At 33.2% G+C, this 24,138-nt stretch overlaps 1 protein-coding gene across 2 annotated transcripts in view; it reads left to right on the top strand.

Annotated features, from left to right (window-relative positions):
* Ostgamma (oligosaccharide transferase gamma subunit) overlaps positions 1–24,138 on the top strand; it is a 98,186-nt gene that overhangs the window by 19,964 nt on the left and 54,084 nt on the right. For both annotated transcript variants that reach the window (XM_090395006.1, XM_090395005.1), the window contains exons 4-7: positions 946–1,028; positions 5,038–5,095; positions 10,100–10,240; positions 15,241–15,327. In XM_090395006.1, coding sequence (XP_090251132.1) covers positions 946–1,028; positions 5,038–5,095; positions 10,100–10,240; positions 15,241–15,327 — 369 coding nt within the window. The remainder of the gene's footprint in view (positions 1–945; positions 1,029–5,037; positions 5,096–10,099; positions 10,241–15,240; positions 15,328–24,138) is intronic.

Genomic DNA, 24,138 nt, shown 5'->3' with positions numbered 1-24,138 from the left:
CAAAACACAGTAAATCATTTATTGCAACTGAACTATCAGTTTCTTCAACTACTGCTCATTTCACATTGCCTAATTTAGATATCTTTTGGCTCACTTCATCCTTAATAGTAGTTTTTAATCTTCTTTAGCTAAAAATCTACCTCATTCTGAGAAATTAATTTGTCATTATTCCTCTTCTAGCAGCATCAACCATCCTGAGTTTTTTTATTATTAAATCTTTACTTTTTTTCAGCATAACCTTTTTAAATATCAGTATCATATTTTTAATTTTCATGACTTTTACCTTCCTTATATTCATCAAATACGGAGGACATTTTCTGTCACTCTTGAACTTCAAAATTTTTTACATGACCACTAGAATATCATATAATCCAAATAATTTTCCAGATAAACATGATCAATTTATTATCAGTCATCCTTCTATGTTGTTCTTCAAGGCATTTCAGATTCGAGCTGGTGTTGAAAGGACATTTGATTTCTGTTCTTTCTTTCTGTGGTTGGATTATTATTTTTAGATCTTATGGGCCAAAAATTTGTTTTGAACATTGAAACAGTTCTGTAATCTTGGTATGAAAATCTTTGCTTCCATTCCACTTGAAATTATCTGTCTTTAATTTTTTATTATGCTGTCCAAAAAATGTGCCAAGGATGTCATAGATCACAATCAAATATATCTTAACTCATTATCATCAAAATCTTTGTCTTTCTTTTCTGCCCACACAAGAACTCACATTGGTTGTAAGTAAATAAATTGAGCTTATCAACTTATTTTTTGAAAAAAAGCTTGATACCAAAAACTTACATGATGCCTGTATCACAGTTATGCTAAGTTGATTCCTTGTCAGACTTGTAATGTTTGTTTACACTACAATAAAATATGGATGAAAATGAGAATATAATTTCGTGTGTATTTTATGTGTAACATGAAATAAATTTCATTTACAGCTGGGTCAGAATTCTGCTCCTGTTTTCCTTCATTTCCCAGAGAAAGGCAAACCAAAGAAAGCTGATCAAATGGATATTCAGAGGTAGGCAGCACTGTTTTATCATGAACCATCTTTATCTTCCTTGTAACCTGTTAGGCACAGTGGCATGTATCACAGATTACTGTTAATTCATATTTGTGAATGAAAAAAAAAATCATTGTTGTAATTGGCAAACACAGATAACTTTTGGTTTCCGTTCTATTTTATTTTTATTGCAATCCACCCATGAAAGATTGTAATCCTGTAGTACATTTGCTGCTGTATTGCTAAAATTAGATTATCCAGAATTCCATCTCTTTCTCTATTGACCAAAGATCTTTTTCAAGCACTTCAGGCATCCAATAAACGGGATGATGGTCTCACACCAACATTGTAAATCATCTATAACCTAAGTACATTCACAGGCACCTGTGCTGCAATGAGATTTGAATTTACAGCCTTTGGTGAGAAATTTGGAATGTTATTCATTTAGCCAACATGTTGGTATTATAATATAGTAAGATATTATTATTTAATAATCTCAGTTCATATCACTTTCTGCTGCTTCATCAGTATGTTAAGAGCTGTTCTGTTTTACAATTTAGCCAACTTTTTTGAATAATCCAGATATTTTTCAAATCGTGTGTATGTGTACAATATACAATAATTATTCTATTGCATTTTCTCTCTCTCTCTCCCCTCCCCCCTCTACTGTCTTTTATTCCCCAGAGGGAGGAGGCAGATCTTTATCCCTGTCGTCTTTAATCTTTTACAAACTGTTTTATTTCTAACTTCACACTCAGATTCATAAGTTAAAATGGATTTGAAGATCATCTTGTATACGGTTAGTTTATGGTTTTGAACTACTCATCATTTCCTTTGATGCTTAATAGTTGGTTCTCTTTCTCATACAGCAGGGATTGAGACTTAGCACGTTGACCACTGTATGAATCAAATACGATTCACACTACATTTTTCAATGCATTGCGTGAATCATATTTGCTTCACATAAAGATTTTTCTTTCAGGCTGCAGTTCACCCATGATTCATATCTAAATGAAATGCTTATGGGTAATGGAAATGTGGGGCCTGGTAAACAGGTTTATATAGCTAGCGCAGTAGAATTTCAACTACATGTACAACAGGTGGCCTATTATAGGGGTTTTATTTTTACCTGATTTAGGCCAATTTCTAATGTTGAATGAAACAATAACAATGGTGCTAAATATTTATTTATAATATATGTTATTATAAATGTGTCAAATCATTAATTTTTCTTCTAAAAAATTGAAAAACTAATAAACAAACAATACACAAATAGATATGAAAAATATAATTAGGTGAAATTATTACTAAACAATTACAAAGTGCAGTTATGCACAATAGTAAAACAGCGAACACAGTAAAATTTTTCGCACTAAACACATTTCTACCATGTTTGTGTGGCCTTAGATGTTGCATATTTTCTATTATGTTCTTCGGTTAACTTTTTGTAGCAAGATGTACATCTTCTCCTATTACTGTACCAACCTCTTCTAAAATATGTTTTTCCTTGTCTCAAGTCGAAGTGACATTATTTTCCTTGGGTGTAATTCCTAATAACTCTTTTGTGATTTTTTCTCTAAATTCTGTGATGCTAATGTTTTTATCAGTAACTTGCTTATATACTATAAAACTTTTAGCATAACCTAAAAGAATTTCAACTGTGAGTTTTCAGTACATTTTACACTTCTTCGAAGATGAGAAGCATAGGCTTTTACCTGATCAGATAGATCAATAAAACGTTTGCTTTTGTTATAGTCTATAATAGCTTCCGACTTTTGCACTTCATTACCATTTCTTGCTGTAAGAGATTTCGTTTTGTTTGTGTGTTTTGTTGATAACATAAGCACTTCACGTTTATTGCACCATTTTATTACCCCCCCCCCCCCCGTGTCACTTTCTTTACCAATTATTTCACCCTTTTTCAATTTCTTCTGGGTAACAGCCTGTGGAATTCCCTTTCGATTTTTTCTCAAAGTGCCTACAAGGGGTGTTTGTCTATTTAAAAATTTGTACACTAATTCAATACTGATATAATAATTATCTACATATATTGTGCATCCATGGTCAAGTAGATTCTCACAAAGTTCCATAACAATTGAAGTTTGGAACACTATTAGTGGTATTGGTCTTTTCTACGCTGCAGTATATCTTAAAATCATATGTATATCCATCTTCAATACACAATTTGAATAGTTTTATGCCAAATTTGTGTCTTTTATTCTTCATGTACTGACGAAAGGCAAGACGACCTTCAAACGGAACTAAAGTTTCATCTACGCAAATATTACTCGAAGGCATCATTATTTTCTGGAAATTTTTTCTTATATGATTTATGAGAGGTGTAATTTTATAAAGTCTTTCAGAAGTAATTCCACCCTTGTTGTCTGTGAAGTGCCAGTTACTGAGAAGAAGGAGATTGAACCGATTCCTTGACATAACTTGTTTGATTTCTAGAATAGAGGATGTTATTCGACCAATAACAATCTAATTTTGGCATCTGCACTAAACTGAACCAAATTTGCAGACCCAAAAATATCTTAATTTCATTGGGATTTCTGTTTTTCCACTTTCTTATCCTTGCTATTGGTAAAATTATCTTACTGAGTTTTTGAAGAGTGTATCTGTTAGTTTCTTGCACCATTAGGTCCAGCAGTCCTTCATCAACAAACATAAAAAAGAAGTCTACAGGCTGTTTATTGTGCATTTCTTCAGTAACATTTTGTTTTATTCCAAAATTATTATCCACAAACTGAAAATGTTTTAGATTATCACCTGTAATTTCATTCCATTGTAGTTCGGTTGAATTCACATTTCCAAGTAGTTCATCTGAGGAAGAATCATTAGTCAAATGCAGATTTCTTATAACATCATCAATTGTTTGTTCTACAAAATGAGCAGCAGTAAACTGAGATGTACTAGGAGCGAAAACTTCGGTATTACCAGTTGTAGATACTTTTATTCTCTTTCTAGCAATGAGAGAATCAGAATCTGAAGAGACAGAACTAAGATCACTTCCATTGTAACTTTCTGACGAATATTCGTATGGTTCATCATCAGATAGAACTTCATTTATCAAGGCTTCTAAATGACATTGCTCTTTTTCGTAGTCTCCCATATTAGGGCAATTTATAACAATATTTATCACTATAATAAATTTATTCCACCGGACAAAACACTGAACGCATATAACTGTTCGTACACGTCATAGATATGCAAGTTTGACCTTGTGTGAAGTGCGAATCACGTGCACCGCTCGGCCCAGTCAGTAAAAAAATTCTTCTCAGGTCACGCAGTACACACGTGATTTGCACTTAACAAATCTATTTAGCTGCATGAAATAGATAAAAAATCATAAAATATGATTATTTCATGTTACTTTTAGCAAATTGTAAAACAAAAAGAAGTTAGCCCGGGGATCACAAAATTTTTTAACATTACGGTGGTCAACGTGTTAAGTAGTAAATGCATATAGCTGTGTGTTTACTACTCAAGTTTCTACACATGCACAATCATTTTTAGATGTTGTTTTACTGTTCTCCTTTACTCTCTCCAATGTCTCTGTGACAAGTGGCCAATATTACAAGCAGTAAATCTTTTTTGTACATGGGTTAACTGTTATTCACTTTACAATTTTGTGATGCATATTTCCTTAAAAAGATTATTCTGAAACTTTTTTCCAAGGTGCAAACCTTTATTTGCCTTTGCCTCTGGTAATGTTAGTGAAACATCAGCTTGTATATAATTAATTTTTTCAGTAAATTATTTGCATTCTGATATTTACATAGTTTTCTGTTCCAGAAACTTCAATATGGATCATAAGTAGGTTAAAAATGTCTATTAATGACTAACTAAGATGTTAGATTTAGCATAACCACTAGAAAAAGCTTTTAGGAATCTATATATGATGATTATTGCCTTATCATTAAATGTTTCTGCTGTTGAGCTGCTGATTATGTATTGTAAGGAAAAGTTCTCATTTATTGATGCATTTTTCAAAACTTTTTTTTTTCTTAATTGTCTTATGTAGGATAGGATTTGCAGCTGAAACGATAACTAGATGGATTGGAGAACGGACTGATATTCAGGTATACATTTATTAATAAAACAATTTAAAAAATTATCAAAGTTCACTTATGGGATTTGTTTATAATTTTTTTCATAATGTTACTAATTAATCTCTTCAACTGTAATTCCAAAACAACAATGAATGATATTTATTAAGGTATCTAACATCCATCCATCCATTGTTATTTCCATCTAGGAAGTTCATTGCATATATCTTCATGCAGTCCTATCTTGGGCTATTCTTTCTCTCCACATAGTGTCAGCTGAACCAGTCCTTTGTTTTTGATCATGAGTTGTTGTTGTTCTCCTCCATTGCTCTATTTTTCTTTCATATAAATCTTTTGTAAGATTTTCTTGTCTCATTGCAACCTGCTTATACTATTTTACTTTTCTGTTTCTTTATTGCACCAGCTTTTGTATCTATCTAAAAAAAACTTCATTTCTGTTCTTTTGGACTCATGAGATCACTCTTCTTAATGTCCAAATCTTAAAAACGTATGCATTGATTGTTCTAATGTCTTTATTCATTGTCTGTGTTTCTGATCTACTGAAGAGTAAATTGTATAAAGAATTTGATCATTCTTAATGAAGTTTTTTACTTATTTTTCATGATGATGGTAGTATGGTTTCATTTCTGTAAAAGATTGATTTTGTAATTTATGTACTTCTAATTATTATTATTATTATTATTATTTTTTTTTTCATCTCTCATCCATCTGTAATTAGGTGGATAGGTGAAATCCTGTACTTGGGATTTGATCTATTTTATAATAGCGTTTTCCACTTTGATTTTGACTTTGGAGTATGGATTTTCTCTGCTTATAACTTATAGCTTATAACTTTATTTTGTAATTTAATGTAATACCATATTTATTTTATATATTATAGTCTTAATTTTATTTTTTCATATTCAACATTATCCACCATACTCTTTTCAGTTTTTAAAATATTCACCACACTGTTCCCATATTTTATTTTTTAGTATTTCAGCTCTAAATATGAGGATAATCTTCAATGGCAGCCTGTATCAAGTATTGATCATATTGAGAACTGTGTAAAAAAAGTTTTATAAAGAATCATTTCAGTAGCTTTCAGAGATTAACTGTTGACCTCAAATACACAAATGTTATTCAAGAAAAAATGAAAGAGTTTGAAAACAAGAACAAAACTTTACTGCAAGGATAGAAAAATTGAAACTCCGTGGTGGACTCGGGAAGATACGGGCAATCAAGGAAAAGAGAGCATGTCGAAAGTTCTTGGAAGTTAAGTCGTATGCACACATGAATGTGCTTTGAGAGAATATAGAGAGAAACGTAAGAAAGTGAAGTAGGGTGTAAAACTAGCTAGTTTTACACAAAAGTCATGGGGAGACTTTAGTAAAAACATAGAAAATGAATATCAGGAAAATCGTGACATATTTTGGAACTGTTAAAAAAGCTTAGAAGACTGAGTACTGTAAAGGAGTCTGATGATAAAGGTGACATCAGAGCTGAAGATAATGATAATCTGGATCTAATTACTTTGAAACATTGCTAAATGAAACAAGAATTGACAGACTGGTGATTGAAAATATTCAAAATTGCACATCAAGAATACATATCAATATTTGATTTAAATAAAGCTATCAGAAGTATCATCTGCATAATAAAGATTATTTATACTTTTGTTTTTATTCCATGCACTTCTTCAGTACTTTTAAAAATTTCTTCTTAGGGATTGAACAGAGGGGGAGAGGAAGTACACTTTCCCATCTAACACCTTTCTGTATTTGTAAAGTTTCTAAGAATCCTTTATTAATTTTTATGTTTGCTGGTTTATTCCGTATATGCAGGATATCAGTCTTATGTTATTACTGTGTACCATTTTTCATTAACATTAATTTCTTATGATAAACACTATCAAATTTTTATTTTAGTCTATAAAACAAAGATGAACGTCTTTCTACATTTTTTTCTAATCTAATACTGAAGATAACTCTCTTGTTCCTGTATATTTCATAGCAATAGTTTTGTTATTAAGCTTATTGGTCTGTAATCTTTATGTGAACATGAAGATTTTAACCTGCTCCAACTTTTTTTTATTGGGATGTGATGTTTATGAAGATAGAAGTACTGTGATTGTCATCAATCATCTAGGGCTTTTAGCATGTTTGAATTTCATGTTAATCCTGGTGCCTCCTCTGTCTTTCTTTCATGGCTGCTCTTAGGATTTCTTTTAATTGTAGAGGACTTTTCTCAAAATTCTCAAACTCTGGTTTTACTTCTGTATCATCTCTGAAAAGATCTGAAATGTATTCTGCTCACATTTAATTTCTTCAGTCAAATAACATTTTGTACAAGGCTTAGTTATAGGCAGCAATCTTTCAGAATATCTTTGGAAGTTTTCATTTCTTTTGTATCTTGAGTCTGTGTAGCTCAGTGAGATTTGCACTCTTGATCGCCTGAAGGAAGACCTAGGTTCAAATCTATCGCAGACTATAGGAACATTTTCTAAGCTTTCCTTCGACCAGTTCCCAAGTTAGTTAATCTCTGGCATGGGCAAGCAGGCTTTTTATCCTTTAAATTCAAGGAAATCAACCACAGAACCCACACTATCTCAGAGAATAAAGAAATAGTGTTACGATTAAGGACACGAGATGGCTGCACTTGTCATCTGCCTCTCTTCACCAGAATGCCAAATGCTGTTAGTGATAGTCTTGGGCCAGCTATCTCTAATTGGCTTCTGGTGGAGATTGAACCATCCCCCCCCCCTCAGTCTCTGAAAAGTTGGGGCTAAAATGGCCTTGCTTAAGGGAATCAAAAGCATTAGCGTAAAAAAAATAATAATAATAAATTAATTAAACTTCAAGTGCTTAAAATGACTTTTTTTGTTGCATATTTATTTTTATTACAGTAATTCTTTGGGTAACTGAAGTCTAGGCAAGGTTCTTTATTTCTATTGTGTATTTTAGTCTTACTTTTGATTTTGAAAAATTGGAATGTGGTCTGAATCCATATCTGCTCCTTGGTGTTTTTTTGCTTACACAATACTATTTCTGAATTTTTTTCTTCTCATTATATAATATGTGATTTCTGATATTACCTTTTGGATGTTGAAAATAAGTACACCATAATGAACTTGCAGAAGTATGATAAATTGCTGAGTATATTAATCTTATGAATGAGAGGCTGCAAAATCTACAGCTCATCAGTGCCAATATGTGTGGATGATTAAAAAAGAAAAAGGAACCTTTTTTTCCCTCGACAGCTGACGGTTCAGTATTCTAAGGTAGGGTAGATTTGGGATGTATATGGTATTAGAAATTGTATAGGTGATGAGTTATCTTGAGCAGAAAAGACATCTAGTTTTGTGGAGATGGAGGAGACTAGATGTGATGTGCTTATGCCAATCAAGGTTAAAGGTATAAGCTAACCTGGAGGGGTGAAGGGAGAATCTGATCTTGCACAAAGATGTGGATATTATGAAAAGTGAGAGAAGGTCAAATATGATCTTTCTTGTAAAATAAGACATAACTCTATTTTGGTAGTGCTGAAGTAGACAAGATTGTCTTCACTGTCACTGAAAAATTACCATGGAGATCAATAAGGCACTAGTTGGTTAGTCACAAAGGATCAAGGTTAAGGTTAGGGAGACTTCAAAAAAGTCCCTATTCATATATGAATAGGAGAAAGAGTCCCAAGCTACTCTGCCATTGGTGAAGACATCTAAAGAAAGGAAACCATCCACTATGAGACATACCAAATGACTGTAGAGGAAATTGGCAATCCAATTGCAAAGGATGACTTAATGGTAATTCTGTAATTCACAGACAATCACAAACATCCATGCTCACAGCGGGATTCGAGCCTACAGCCTTTTGGGTGGAGAATGGATATGCTAACCACTCGGCAAACCAGGCCAGTGTTATTCATATAGGCGATGAATAACAGTATAGATAATATATCTCATTGTCTCACACCTGATTCAACATCAGGTAGATCAGTCTTGCAGATAATCAGGTAATAATGATAAGGAAGATAATTTACAAAGAGCAATATATAACTAAAACATTATAGTAGGACAGTTTGGAATGAAAATATCCATAGATAAAACTAAAACAATGACATTTTGTGGACAAACTCCAATTAGAAGTAAAATAATTATTAATAATAAAATATTAGATAATGTGAAATATCATATGAAGGAGAAAAAGACAAAATTAAAAACTTCAAAATTTTTACAGATTGTAGGCTTGATAAATTGAACCCCCAATCCAAACATTCTACAAAACGAAACATGCTTGAAAATATACAATACTTTAGCTATGCCTACATTACTATATGGCAGTGAAATTTGGGCAATAAACAACAAAATAAACAAAAATAAAAACAAGTGAAATGTGATTCATGAAAATAACTGCAAAATACACATTATTAGATTAAAAAAAAAAGGACGAAGATATTTTAAAAGGACTAAAAATAAAATCAGTTGAAGAAAAACTAAACAATTACAAATAAAATTGGATAGAACATGTAAACCGAATGGTCAATACCGGATATCCTAAACAATTAATAAAATTTAAACCATTTGAAAAGAGGAGGTCAGGTAGACCTCAAAAGAGATATTAGATGGATAATGAGACTGGAACATACCAGTATGGTCTATATCCATGATTAGCATTATGATGATGATATACACCCTTGTCTCACGCTTGATTCAACATCAGACTGTCTTCCTGTGCCTTCTTCAATTCTAGCAGCTGACTTACAACTCAAATAAACTGTATTGCTTCATATATTCCTTTTGTATGAGACTAGCTAACTGACTTTTAAATGAAAAGCTGTTTAAAATCTTACAATTATATGATGCAAATGAGATTTCTTTGTATGATTATTAATAGTAGAAAAAGCCTGAATTAAAAAGATTAAACTTTGAAGAATTATTACTAATTGCCTCTTTATTTTCCACAAGATAATTTCTTATCCCTTTTTATATATTTTGTAATTGCATTGATTATATTGTATGTGATATTTATTCTTTTTAAGATTCGAATTTTCCGTCCACCCAACTACTCTGGTACCATTGCATTGGTAATCTTGTTTGCACTGATTGGTGCTTTGCTCTATATGAGAAGAAACAATTTGGATTTTCTGTATAATAAAACTTCATGGGGATTGGCTTCTCTGGTAAGCAAAATCTATGTTTAGATGTAGAGAGTCATCATTCTGAGCTTATGATACAATTTCTTGTAATTCTTGAATGTAATACAAACAAACTAGTAGTAAAAAATCACTTCCAATTGGGGTTAATTTCAGCGAAAGTAATTTTCTAAATGATGGAAAGAAAAACATTAGTTTGCCAAATCATTATCTAGTTTATTCTCTACTTTAATTTTATTATTTTCATGAAATTTTTTTAATCTTTTGTGTATTAAATTATGAAGGAGATTCATATTTGAAAAGTGAATCAGAGAATATATGCTATTGAATTTTTGTTTAATCTTAAACAATATGATGATGTAACTGAAGAAAACATGTGTCTACAGTGAAAGTAGAATAGTTAACTAACTAGTTAATAGATATTTTGATGAGAAAACACTTGTTTCATAAAACTAAGAAAAGTGGGAAATTCAAATACAGATGATAGCAGTGGTTATCTTTTTAAAAGCAACTGCACATGTACCAGATCTAAAATGTAATGATATTAGGGCTTGTGAGGTTTATTTTATACAGTTAGAAATTATAATTTACCAAACTACAGGAGCACATTTCTAAAGTTTGTGAAATTATAATTAGAAAACCCACATTACAATTAAATTTGGGTAATGTAGGCTTCAATTTCCTTCAGAAAGTATATCTGATTAGGACACAGTATTTTTCTGAAACTATAGTTTAATGTTCATAATGAATGTTTATTTTCTTGATCATCTAACGATGATCAAAAAAATGCCAACAGCTAAAGTTTGTTGAAACTAGTAGGTTTAATAAATATTTATTAGTTAACAATTGATCTATTGTCCAAATATAGTTTAATGTTGTTTCTGGAATTATAGTAAAGATGGAAATAGATTATATTAAGGATGGTTAAAAAAAAAAATAGGTATAATTTGAGAAAGGTGTTCAGAATGAATCTCAGTTACATGAAATTTAGATATATGCAGGGCTCCAGAATTATCACTTAACTCTACTGGTAACAAAAAAAAAAAAAAAAATTACTTACCCATAGTGTGAATTGTGATAAAAAAAAAAAAATATTATTTATCACTCTTTTGGGTCTACTTCTCCCATGGTGACCCACTCCATCTTGGGAGAGTGCATACATAGTTGTCTGGATGAATGTATGAAGGTGAAAGACAATTGCAAGCATCTGTGCCCTAGGTAGAATTCAAACCCAAGGCTCTTGGCTGGAGAGCAAATATGCTAACCACTCGGCGAACCAGGCCAGCAGCTTTATAATAGGCGGTATTAACAAGGCACTTCAGGTGTTCAAGCATTTTAGAATCTATCTTTCTTTGGAAAGATAAAGCAATCTTTTTTTTTTGTGAAAATTGAAGTCTCATGAATCCTAAATGTCTCCACTTCAAAAAATGCCTTAAAAACCTTCTAGTAATCTAGAGTTTGTCAACAGATCCAGGATATTTTTTATACATTACAGAATGAAACTTTGTCTTCATAGCACATCCACTTGTATTCCTTGAGCCATTTGTTTTGAAAGCACATCTTCATTATTTTGAGTTGATAACACAACAAAACTCTTTTCCTCAGTGTTTTTAGTATATTTCAGTCATTCAGTTTTGCATTAAACAAAACTAAAAGATGTAGTTGCATTTCCTTTCATTTATTGTCCATTATGAATTAATTTATATAAATTATCCATAAAAGAATTCCCTTGGAAAGACGAAGTTGATCCATACTATGGGAAATGGTCAACACTTGCAATGGAACTAGAGTTATTTACATGTGATTTCAATAAGATGACTGATCTCTGACTTTTCTTTGCAGGATAACTTTTTTATTTTTATTTTTTTTTAACTAACACTATTAAAAAGCCTTTTTTATCATGTATGTTAAAATATATTTACACTAATCTAATTTATATTGTGAATTGTGAAAATAAGCTTATACTAGTACTACATTACAACTGCATATCTACTTAAGGGTTAAAGAGGGTTTAATAAATTTAGTTTAATCCTTTATCCAAGTGTGAGCAAATATTTGCACCTGAAAATATCTTCAGGACTGGGGTAAGGTAGTACAATGCTGGGCAACTCGCAGCAAAGGTGAACCAAGCTACTGCACCGGACTGCGAGTTGCCCGGTGTTGTACTACCTTACCCCAGTCCTGAAAATATTTTCAGGCGCAAATTTTGTTTGCTCACACTTGGATAAAGGATTAAACTAAATTTATTATAGTCTAACCAAGTGAAAAATAAACTTTCAACATCTTTCTCTAAATCCAGAGTAATTTAATAAAAAAAAAAAAAAAAAAGGTGACACACCTTTTGGCAACTCCTATAGGTAAAGATGTCCTCGCCATTGCTTCTGCCTAGTATCTCCACTTCTGGGCCTGGCTCTCACTGAAGAGATCTCAATAAAGGTCGAAACTAGTCTGGGTAGTGGCCCTTCCCTTAATACATAACATTATATATATATCCGCAAGGTGATGTGTTTTGCACTATGGGAGATACTGAGATAGGAGTGATGGTAGCTTGGTCCACCTTTGCTGCGAGTTGCCCAGTGTTGTACTACCTTAACCCCAGTCCTGAAGATATTTTCAGGCACAAACTTTGTTTGCTCACACTTGGATAAAGGATTAAACTAAATTTATTATAGTCTAACCAAGTGAAAAATAAACTTTCAACGGTTAAAGAGGGTGTCAGGAGGATTTTAGTTGGCAGTGAAACAAATGAAATTTGGTCTTCTTAAATAAATTTTTTGTTGCAGTTCACTAAGAGTAGATTTGCTTGATTGATAATAACCAGATTTTTAACTTGCATGCAATTGTTTATTTATACTAGATGTATTTCCTTTTGTGTTTCACTGTCTGTATGACGAAAGCATCATTGGGAGGTTACTTAATGGAAATAAAAAACGCAAACAAATTAAACTATTTCCAGTAGCAGTTAATATATATATAGTTGAAAAGACTGGAATGATAGTCTAATCAAGAGTATCATTAGGCATGCTACGTGCAGCCTCTCCATTGTTATGTGATTTTTTTTGTTTAATGGTATGTCTGATTTTTATGAGAATGGTGATAACTTGCTATGTTTGAAAATACTTGTCTGTTTATTTCAAAATTGATCTGTAGACTTAATATAGGTTTTAGTTTATAACAGGGTAAGAGATAAATGGTGCTGCCTGTTGTCATAGATAGTAATTATATCACATTTGGAATCGGCAGTAAGGTATCTTTTAGGGTATCTCCATTTAAACTAACTTTTGGTAGAGACAAATAGTCTATTCCCTAAATAACTTAATAGTGAATTAGATGATGTTTAAGAATGAAAAAAAAATATAAATTATGCAAAGAAAATAGCACAATAAATTTTGAATGGAACAAGGGTGTTCCATTCAAAATTTACTTGCCTCTGATAACTCACCTGTGGCTAGTGGATTTCTGAAGCCCTGGATATACGCACAGAGCCTCCGTAGCTCAGTTGATATAGATGAAGCCCTTTGGTTGGAAAGACCTGGGTTCAATTCCCGTCAGTAACATGAGGCACTTTTATCTGATCTGTTTTGATGAAAAGTGAGTTAGCTGATCTCATACTGAGGTAAGGGTTTTTTCACCCAGAAACTTGGGTTTTTCATCCCCCAGAACAGGCAAACCGGCCCCGTGAACACATGCATCTACAGACATGGGACACGCTGGGAGGCATGGGAGACTAACCGCCTCATCCTCAAGTAATGGTTGTGGTTGCGAAGTCCAAGTATATTTGGAAGGTTGTGGGCACTTGAGTGCCTGTTAGGACCACTGATGATGATGGTGGATATATGTACATTGAATAGCCAAAAATAAAACTTGAATATAAACAGTAAACAAGGAAGATGATGAATAGAATGAACTATAAATTTAGAATCTGTATCTGAAACCTAAAATTTAGAAAAAAAAATAACTGGTAAGGTATATACAGGACCAGCAACATGATGTGTGCTGGCCATTTTATGGGGAAAAAATACATTATCAGATGATGAACAATGCAAAATGACAGTCAGTTATGAAATGACTTTGCATCTGCATATAAGAAAGTATATCTGATTAATGCAGTACTTTCCTGAAATTACATTTGCATATCTAAGTTTCATTCTCAACACCTTTCTCATATTGTACGCTTAGTTATCAAGTTCAGCTCCAATTATTTTGTCATCTCTATTTTCTGAAATTGCATTACTAGGCATGTTCTTTTAACTAGCTTTAATACAATCTAACATATTAAATGTAAACTGTGCAAAACTGATCATCTGATGAAATATTTTTTCCCATTAAACAACCAGCATGCCATGTTGCTGGCCTTGTATATACTTGACTAGTTTTTTTGTTTCCTTTTATTCTTTAATTTTAGTTTGTTTGTTTTTTCCTTCTCCAAATTTTACGTTTCATAATTTTAGATTCTAAATCTATAGTTCATTTCATTCATCATCTTCCTTGTTTACTATTTGTTTGATTTTTGGCTATTCAGTGTACATATATTGAAATTTCACACAACCGAGCTTAATTCTCAACACCTTTCTTGTAGCGTGCATTTAGACACAGCAAGTTTGGCTTCCTTTATCTTGTCATTGTTATTTTCTGAAATTGTATTACTCGCTTTTAGTTGGTAAGGGGGGGGGTAGTAGATCCGTCACTCACCTAATGAGCTTGGTTATTTCCATCATTACTATGTTTATTTTTGAAAATGTAATATTTATTTTTTATAGTTGTTTGAAAGAAGTCATAAATTAAATTGTCTTAAAGGAGAAGAGTTACATAAAATTTTCAACCTGATGAGTTATGTATATTACTATTTCAAGCTTCCACAAGAAGACCAGATGGAATGTTAAAGATAAATATATTTATATATTTATCTTCAGATTATTACGTTAGGGTGAGATTATTATCTCACATCAACATATGCCCAGTACAATAGTATTGGGCATTTGTTGATTAATCTGCAACTAGTATTTAATAATGCTTTATTTTCTTAGTGTGTGGTATTTGCTATGACATCAGGACAGATGTGGAATCACATTAGAGGACCTCCATTCATGCATCGAACTTCTCGAGGAAGCGTTGTGAGTATCTTACAACTTGAATAATGATTGTTATTTAAAATTAGAAAATATTGATATATATATTTTCTTGCTTCATGGATATGGTCTATGAAATGTATAAATGGGCATGTAACTGCTTTAACTCCCTCCAACCGGCCATGACATCTATAGACGTCCAGCTAAATCTGGATATGATTCTGTAACACCCTTTAAATAACATGGATAAGAAGTGCAATTTGGTCTCACTATTTCACCAACCTCGCAAGTAGGGAGATTAATATGTTTCTATAAGTTTCTTCAATTTTATAAATTCATCTCTTTATAATGTGTTTTCTATAGTGAATTTAGGAAAAAAGACCGTCTCCCCTCCATATCCTAGGGAATAAATACCTAAGAAGGTTTTGGCATTGCTTTAGGTAATGTTCTCACACCATTATTGTATGATTATTATCTCACACTAAGCTTTAACAGGTCTATTAGGGGTCATCACTCTTTCCCCTACCAAAAAAGGACATTAATTGGTCCTTACTTCCTCATATTGGCAATTATGAAGTATTTTAAATTTTGGATAGCTAAGGACTAAACTAAATTCTTTTGTCACCTTATTTATGATTCTAACTTAGGAACATTACTGATTGTTATTTTTGACTTTTTTACTGATGGAAACCTAAATCAAAATCACCCCTGACTTTTTTCCCATCAATCCCTTCTCTTCCCCCCAAAATAAATTCTATCTTCAGATCCTTCTCTCAGCTCCTCCCTCCCAAATGCTCTCTACTCACCCTTAATAATAATAATATTATACATATAAAAAACCCGAGTTTTTTCCGAATGATTCCGCCATTCTTCCTTTAACAGCTTAACAGCAGATAAATGCATATCGTCGGGATAAGGAGACAGCAAGCAACATCCGAAAAGGTATATCCGAATTTTCCTCCTATATTATTCTTCATATATTAGTTTTATAACACTTCAGTAATGCCCTAAGATTTGAGTAAAGAGCCAATGACATTGTAAAAAAAAAGGGTACTCCTAAACAAAAGTAGGCTATATTAGTCATTGAAATAATAGTTTATTTTAGAGGTGTAACATGGGAATTTTCCTAGAAATAATACCTATAAATCAAATTCATATTGACATGAATGAAAAAATTGACATCCAAACCTGAATCAGAATGGCTGCTTCTTGCTATCAAAGATATGGGAAAATCTTAATCTAATCACATCATTATTTTTTTAAAAAATAATAATACTATGTTTCCTAAGTTATTCCTTTGTATTGTTCTATGTATAACATCATGTGCCTCTTGCCTGTTTTAAGTAACCTGTTTATGTCCTGTTTGTATTCAACTGTGTGATACCACTGATGATGACTTGTAATTTTTATGTTGAAATATATAGCTTTTAAACATAGCAGTCATAACAATTTCTGGATTTTTTTTATTTTTATAACTCCATGTTCTTATAAGAAAAAATTTTTATCAACTGCTGCTAGCTTGCATTATTCATCCTGAAGTGGGGGGGGGGGGGGTAATTCAGCTGGTGTGAAAAAATCAGCTTAATTAGAGCCTGAATCATGCATAGAAGAAAGAGTCCTGAAGATGAACAGTTGATATAAGTTCTCTTAAAAGTGTAAATTAAAGGAATACAATATAATATACAATATTTCTTTAAGTAGAAGTTTTTCATTAGAAGTTATTTTAATTTTGTGTTTGAAAAGTAAAAATTCTAAAATAGTTGATAATACCAACTTTAATTCCATTCCTAATGAAAGTAAAATAATTAAGAATTCAGTAACTTGAATGGCAGAATTAATGATGTTGGTATTTGTGAAGCTAATAGTAATTAATATTTTTATGCAGTCTCCTCCCATGGAATGTAAATCTATAGTACATCAGTAGTGGGATATTTTTGTATTTTTATCCTTTGCATCCAGAAACCTTACTCTAGAGACTAAACTTAGTGCATTTAGAAGCCACTTCATGCCTTCAATAAGTTGAGCAGTGGTCTCATGTTGGATGAGGAAATTTATCTCCCACCTAAACCCAATCACAAACATCCATATCCTTGGTGGAATTCAAACCCATTTATTAAAAAAAAAAATACTAATAAATGTTATCTGGTCTTTACAATAGTATTATTTTCAACAGCTGTATTTTGAGCTAAAGATTTTAGCATCTAGTCACTGTAAATATTATGCAGAGCTATCCTCCCCTAAAGACATGACAACCTCCTTGCATTATTTTTTACATTTCGGTGCAGATAGTTTAAGTTTGCTATTACAAACAAACAAAAGCTAAAACCATTGCTATAGTAAACCAAATTTCTAATAAATGCCATCACAATCAGGAGGTGAAGGAAATACACGAAAATAAATAAAACAAAAGATTTTGTTGGAAAGAACAAAGTAAAGGTGGGAAATTGAACATTGAGGACAACGCATAGGAACCATACATAAAGCACACAAAATGACAACATGAAAAAATACAAATATGAACAGTAATAGGAGACATAAGAAAGAACCAGAAGAGCATGAAATTATAAAAATCAAGAATTAATTTTTAAATTTCAAAAGGGCTACATTATCTTAAATTATCACTTACCTGAAATCATAATGAACTACTATAAATATGTGCAGTGTGTAAAATTTGAGGTCAAAAACTCAAATTCTAAATCAGAAATTTAGAATTTTTTTTTACCTTATAGTCTTTCAAATAAAATGTGCTGTAGATTTTACACTTTTACTTAAACTTTGAATTATAGAAATACTATATATTATGCAATATTTCTTTAATTTTCAGCTCTAAGATAACAATACCAATTTCTGTCAGTATGTCATTCAGTCTCTTTCCATTCGGGAAGCTGACATTCACACCAGCTGTGTCTATCACTTTTCCTCTACCATCAGGCTGACTAATGTAGATTAATGTTCATCACTTCTTTTCCTTTCTTCTTTGTAATTGAAGGCAACTAAGTTGACAATTGAAGTTTTCAGGTTATTTGAAATTTTAATGGTACAGATTACACGTTTAGTTTATGACATTTCAGGTAATTACAATATCTTAATGTAACATTAGGGGGATGCTTAAGGGTCAAAGCTGTATAACTGAGAGGAGACTTCCACATAGCCTTTAAAGGAATGCGGAGAACCAACCAGGGCTTCTGACCTAATGTCCAATCCTCACCTTCTCGTGGTGCACCCTGTTGGGTATCTACTTGGATACTGAACGGATGAGGATGGGCTGGCAATTTGGGATTTAGCCGACCAAATTGTATTCTTATTGGTTAAACCAAAATATAGAATGATGGTACAATATGACAAAATTTCATTCCGGCTGGGGTGTCGCCAGGTTAAACAAGGCCCCCGTTGTTTTTGCCAGGGAACCAGGGCAAACAGCGAAAAGTCAGCTACTGGAACAAATCTGAAAATAAACCCCAACTCAACATCGCCAGAGTTAAAGATCGGTACTATCAACGTAAGAAGCCTGAATGGCAAAGAAATGGAGCTAGCTGAGGAATTAGATAAGTACCAGATCGACATAATAGGGGTGACTGAAACAAAAAAGACCAAAACTGGTGAGATCTTTCTGAGCTATAAATACAAAATGTTATATTCAGGCAATGACAATCAAGAAAAAGGAGTAGCCATAGTATTCAACACAAAATACGAGGCTAATCTTCTTGAATGGCAGTCAGTCTCAAATAGAGTAATGTGGGCAAATATGAGAATGGGGAACTGGACAATGAGACTTATTTGTGCCTATGGTCCCACAGAAGGTTCTACTAAGGTAGAAGTGGAGGAATTTTTTGAGGCTTTAGAAAAAGCAACTGACACAATGAAAAAGGAAAAGTTGGTCCTTGTTGGGGATCTAAATAGCAGAGTAGGAAATGATTGTGAGACATACAAAAATATTTTGGGAAAATTTGGAGAAAAGAGCAAAGCTAATAATAATGGCAAATATCTGTTGGATTTCTGCTCAGGACATGGACTGGTTATTACTAACACCATGTTCCAACATAAAAATGTGCACAAATTCACATGGAGAGAAGAGGCTAGGAATAAGAAAAGTCTCATTGACTATGTTATTGTTGATAGTGATGTTTTCTCCCTGGTGCAGGACACCAGAGTGTACACAGGATTTGAAATTGGAAGTGATCACTATTTAGTCCTGAGCAGGATAAAATTAAATTTCATATTGAAAAGAATAACATGTAAGAAAGTTTTAAAGCGAATAAAAGTTGAGCAGCTCTCAGATGTGAACTGTAGGCTAAAATACAGAAATATTATTGAAGAAAAAATGAAAGAGTTTGAGAACAGGAATCAAACCTTGGAGATTCAGTGGCAAACTCTGAAGAAAACATTGATTGATTCTGCCAGAGAGGCATGTGGTGAGGTTATCTGTAAGGATAAAAAAATCAGAACTCCCTGGTGGACACAGGAAGTTAAAGAGGCAGTGAAGGAAAAGAAGAAAGCATGCCAAAAGTTCCTGTCAAATAAGTCAGCTTGTGCTCTTAGAGAATATAGAGACAATTGCAAGAATGCTAAACACTGTGTAAAACTAGCTAAACAAAAGTCATGGGAGGACTTTGGCAAGAATATAGAAAATAAATATCAAGAAGGTGGCAAAATATTCTGGAGGTTGTTGAAGAAGCTTAAGAATGGAGGAAAGAATGTTGTAAAAGGAATTAGAGATGATAAAGGTGACATGAAAACAGGAGAAAAAGATATCCTTGAAGTATGGAGTAATTACTTTGAAAAACTGCTAAATGAAACAAGCAGTGATGACAGCACAGTGATAAAAAAAACACTGACCAAGCATGCAGTCAGGAATACATATCTATACTAGAAGTAGAAAAAGCCATCAAAGGCTTGAAAGGTGGAAAGGCAGCAGGAGTAGATGATATTTGACCAGAAATGCTGAAGTATGGTGGTATAAGAGTCTTACAGTGGCTGCACTGCATAGTTCAGAAAGCCTGGACAGAGGGACGAATTCCCGATGATTGGAGTAGAGCTCTCATAGTATCCATATATAAAAAGGGAAATAAAACTGCATATGAGAATTACAGAGGTATTTCCCTACTGAGTGTTCCTGGCAAGATCTATGCAAGTATTCTTGAGAAACGGTTGAGAAGAATTGTGGAAGAAAAGCTTGGTGAAGAACAAGCTGGATTCAGGCCAAATAGAGGCTGTCAGGATCAGATCTTCACTTTACGACAAATAGTCGAGAAAGCATGGGAATATAACAAAGATCTGTATTTAAGTTTTGTCGATCTGGAAAAGGCATATGACAAGGTGCCAAGAGAGAAGCTATTCAATACGCTTCAGTTATATGGTGTCAATGGGGCATTATATCAAGCAATAATAGGGATCACATTATGAAGGAAAGTGGTATTAAACATGATATCAAAATTGGAGATGTTAATGTCAGCTCTTTGCTTTATGCAGATGATGTTATACTTCTGAATAAATCTGCTACAAGTCTGCAAGATTCTCTGACTAAATTGAATAGCTGTTGTAATAGATATGGTATGAAGGTCAGCAATAAAAAGACAAAGACAATGAAAATAGGCAGAATCATTGAAAATGTCAACTGTGTTGTGAATGGAGAACCTGTGGAACAAGTAAAACATTTCAGCTATTTAGGTGCGATTTTTACTGAAGATGGTAAATTAAATATAGAAATAGACAACAGAATCAGCAAAGCTGGTATGGTGGGAAGTCAATTGAATAAATTCATATGGAATAAGAGAGAAATCAGTCGGAACACTAAATTAGCTGTATACAAGACAGTGTTCAAACCAGTTTTAACTTATGGATCTGAGAGCTTGGTCAGAAGTAAAACACTTGACCAAAGACTAGAGATCACAGATATGAGAGTCCTGAGAAAGATTATAGGCATGAACAGATGGCATCAATGGCAATATCATATTAAAAACGAGTATATTAGGAAAGAACTTGACATTGTCAGCATCCAGGAATGCGTTAGCAGAGCTAATCTTAGGTGGTATGGTCACTTAAACAGAATGGGCGAGGAAAGATTAGCAAAACAAGTGTTCTCTGCCAGGTTGGCAGCAAAACGACCCAGTGGAAGACCAAGATATAGGTGGATTGATACGGTACAAAATGCTTTAGACGATAGTAATATAAGATCTGATAATGTTGGAGTCTTGACAAGTAACAGACTGATTTGGAGGAAAATTGTAGATAGGAAATTAATAATGATGTAATTTTTTTCATGTAGTACTATCATATCCTGTACACCCCTTGAGGGTACATGGCAGGAATTTGATGATGATGAACATTACCTTAATGTTACATTAAGGTAATGTAACATTTTGAAATTTAAATTCTGAATATTTCTTGTGATTTCTTCTGTCCTATTTCTAGTGATTTCCTTTGTTCTCTTTCCTGTGATATTTTTTTATTTATTTATTTTTTCTCTTGTAATTTCATGGGTGGGTTAGCATTTTTACCCGAAATTCACTATAGCGAACCTTGTGTTATAACAGACTGCCTTTTGTTCATAGGAGTTTGATACAACAATCACTATATTATACATATTCAGAAAAATGACAAGAAGTGATACTTATTCTGCACAGTATACTTAACGACTCCAGTGATAATTTTATATGATCTATAATGAAATATGTAAATAAAATATATGATCTATAATAAAAAAAATAATAATAATCAAGCAATTCAACATGGATAGAATTAGCTCTGAGGGAAATTGTGTTCAGCTGTGATAGCAAGCCACGTCTCATGGTTCCAGACATGAACCAAACAATTGTGTTCACTGATATTTTTATGCTTATTTAGTTTTATGCATACTTATATTCACAGTTGTCATTGAAATACCCTTGTCACTGGAATGCTGAGAAAGCAGTAGCAGTTCAGAGAAATAGTTGATCTAATCAAAATAAATTTTTATACGTAGAATAATACTGTACAGATATTCTTTTATCATAAGCATCCACAGAAACTTGGAAAAATAAACTGTTTGCTCCATTTTTGGTTTGTCTTGTGTTGATTGTTTCATACTCCTGATGAAACCATAATGCCTGTTGCAAAATATTGGTAATAAAGGATTTTTATTCCAATCTCTGCTGCTTTTAATACCATTAAACTGCATGATTAATTTCTTTGTTACCTGTTGTGCTTTTCATTCACTGAACGCATGCAAATCATGCACACAGTATGATTTTGTCTGTGTTCTGATGAAATGTTCCAACTAGTAATGTTTCAAACCACACCAACTAAAGCATCAGTGTTTTTCCTAAGGAAATTTGTTATAGTAGATCATTCACTGTAACATTTTATTTCTTATGTTCCTTCAAGTTTGCTTATACAGTGGTACCTTGGATTGCGAATAACTTGTTCTGCGAGTGTTTCACAAGACGAGCAAAAATTTTTAATAAATTTTAACTTGATAAACGATTGACGTCTTGCAATACGAGTACTGTATTACCTATATGCTTTGTCTGCCGAGCATCACGTGATCATAAGCCACTCGGGATTGTGGGTAATCATCTCGCATGCACAGTCTCAGTCGGCATACCTCATTCATATAGTCAACATTCGTGCTAGCGTTGTGACCACGTGTGTGTGTGTGTGTATAAAGCATTTTTTTATTTTGCGTCCAAATGTAGTGACTGTTCTTTATTAACTGTACTATGACAATGGCCCCAATGAAGAAAAGGGTTGAAAAGGAAGGCGAGTAAGAAGAAGGAGATGATTACGGTGGAAGTTAAGAAGGAAATCATCGGGAAGCACGAACAAGGTATGCAAGTGGCCGCCATCGCAAGATTTTATAAGAAGTTTACGTCAACGATTTGCACAGTATTAAAGAAGAAAGAAGAACTAAGAGGGCTAGATGTAGCAAAAGGAGTCACGAGAGTATCAAAGCAACAGCCACGTATTCTGGAAGATGTAGAAAAGTTGCTTTTGGTGTGGATAAATGAGAAGCAACTAGCAGGTGATACTGTGACTGAGAACTTGATCCGTGAGAAGGCCTTGTATGCCAACCTCGTAAGTAGACTGCCAGGTACATCTACAGAAAAAGAAGAAGGCTTCAAGGCGAGCAGAGAATGGTTTGATAATTTAAGAGGAGATGTGGCATCCATAGTGTTGTTAGGCACGAAGAGGCTGCAAGTTCGGATGCAAAGGCAGCTTTGGCGTTCGTTGCCGAGTTTCAGAAGCTCATGGTTTCTGAGTGTTACCTGCCACAGCAAGTTTTTAATTGTGATGAGACGGGGCTTTTTTTGGAAAAAAGATGCCAAAGAGGACCTACATTACAGCAGAAGAGAATGCAATGCTCGGTCACAAGCCCATGAAAGACCGTCTCACCCTCTTGCTGTGTACTAATGCAAGCGGTGATTTCGAAGTCAAGCCCCTGCTTGTGTATCATTCTGAGAATCCATGAGCCTTCAAGAAATGCAAGGATGCAGAAGAGCCAGTAAAACGTTATGTGGAGCTCCAACAGCAAAGCTTGGATCACTCGTACCTTGTTCGTTGAGTGAATTAACGAGGTCTTCGGTCCTGCAGTGAAGAAATACCTTTTAGAAAAAAAATTGCCACTCAAAGTCTTGCTGGTTATGGATAATGCTCCTGCTCATCCTCCAGGCCTTGAGGACGACTTACTGGAAGAATTTGAGTTCATTAAGGTCAAGTTCCTTCCTCCCAACACTATTCCATTACTCCAGCCCATGGATCAGTAGGTCATTTCGAACTTTAAAAAGCTTTACACCAAGGCACTATTTCCGTGATGCTTCGAGGTGACCGAAAGAACTAACCTTACCCTTCGAGAGTTTTGGAAAAATCATTTTCACATTG

The sequence above is a fragment of the Typopeltis vanoorti genome, chromosome 6 (genome assembly GCF_054136105.1).
Source record: "Typopeltis vanoorti isolate ZY-2024b chromosome 6, IOZ_Tvanoo_1.0, whole genome shotgun sequence".
NCBI classification, from domain to species: domain Eukaryota; kingdom Metazoa; phylum Arthropoda; class Arachnida; order Uropygi; family Thelyphonidae; genus Typopeltis; species Typopeltis vanoorti.
The sequence above is the reverse complement of the archived record's forward strand: the minus strand, read 5'-3'. Positions and strand labels throughout refer to the sequence as shown.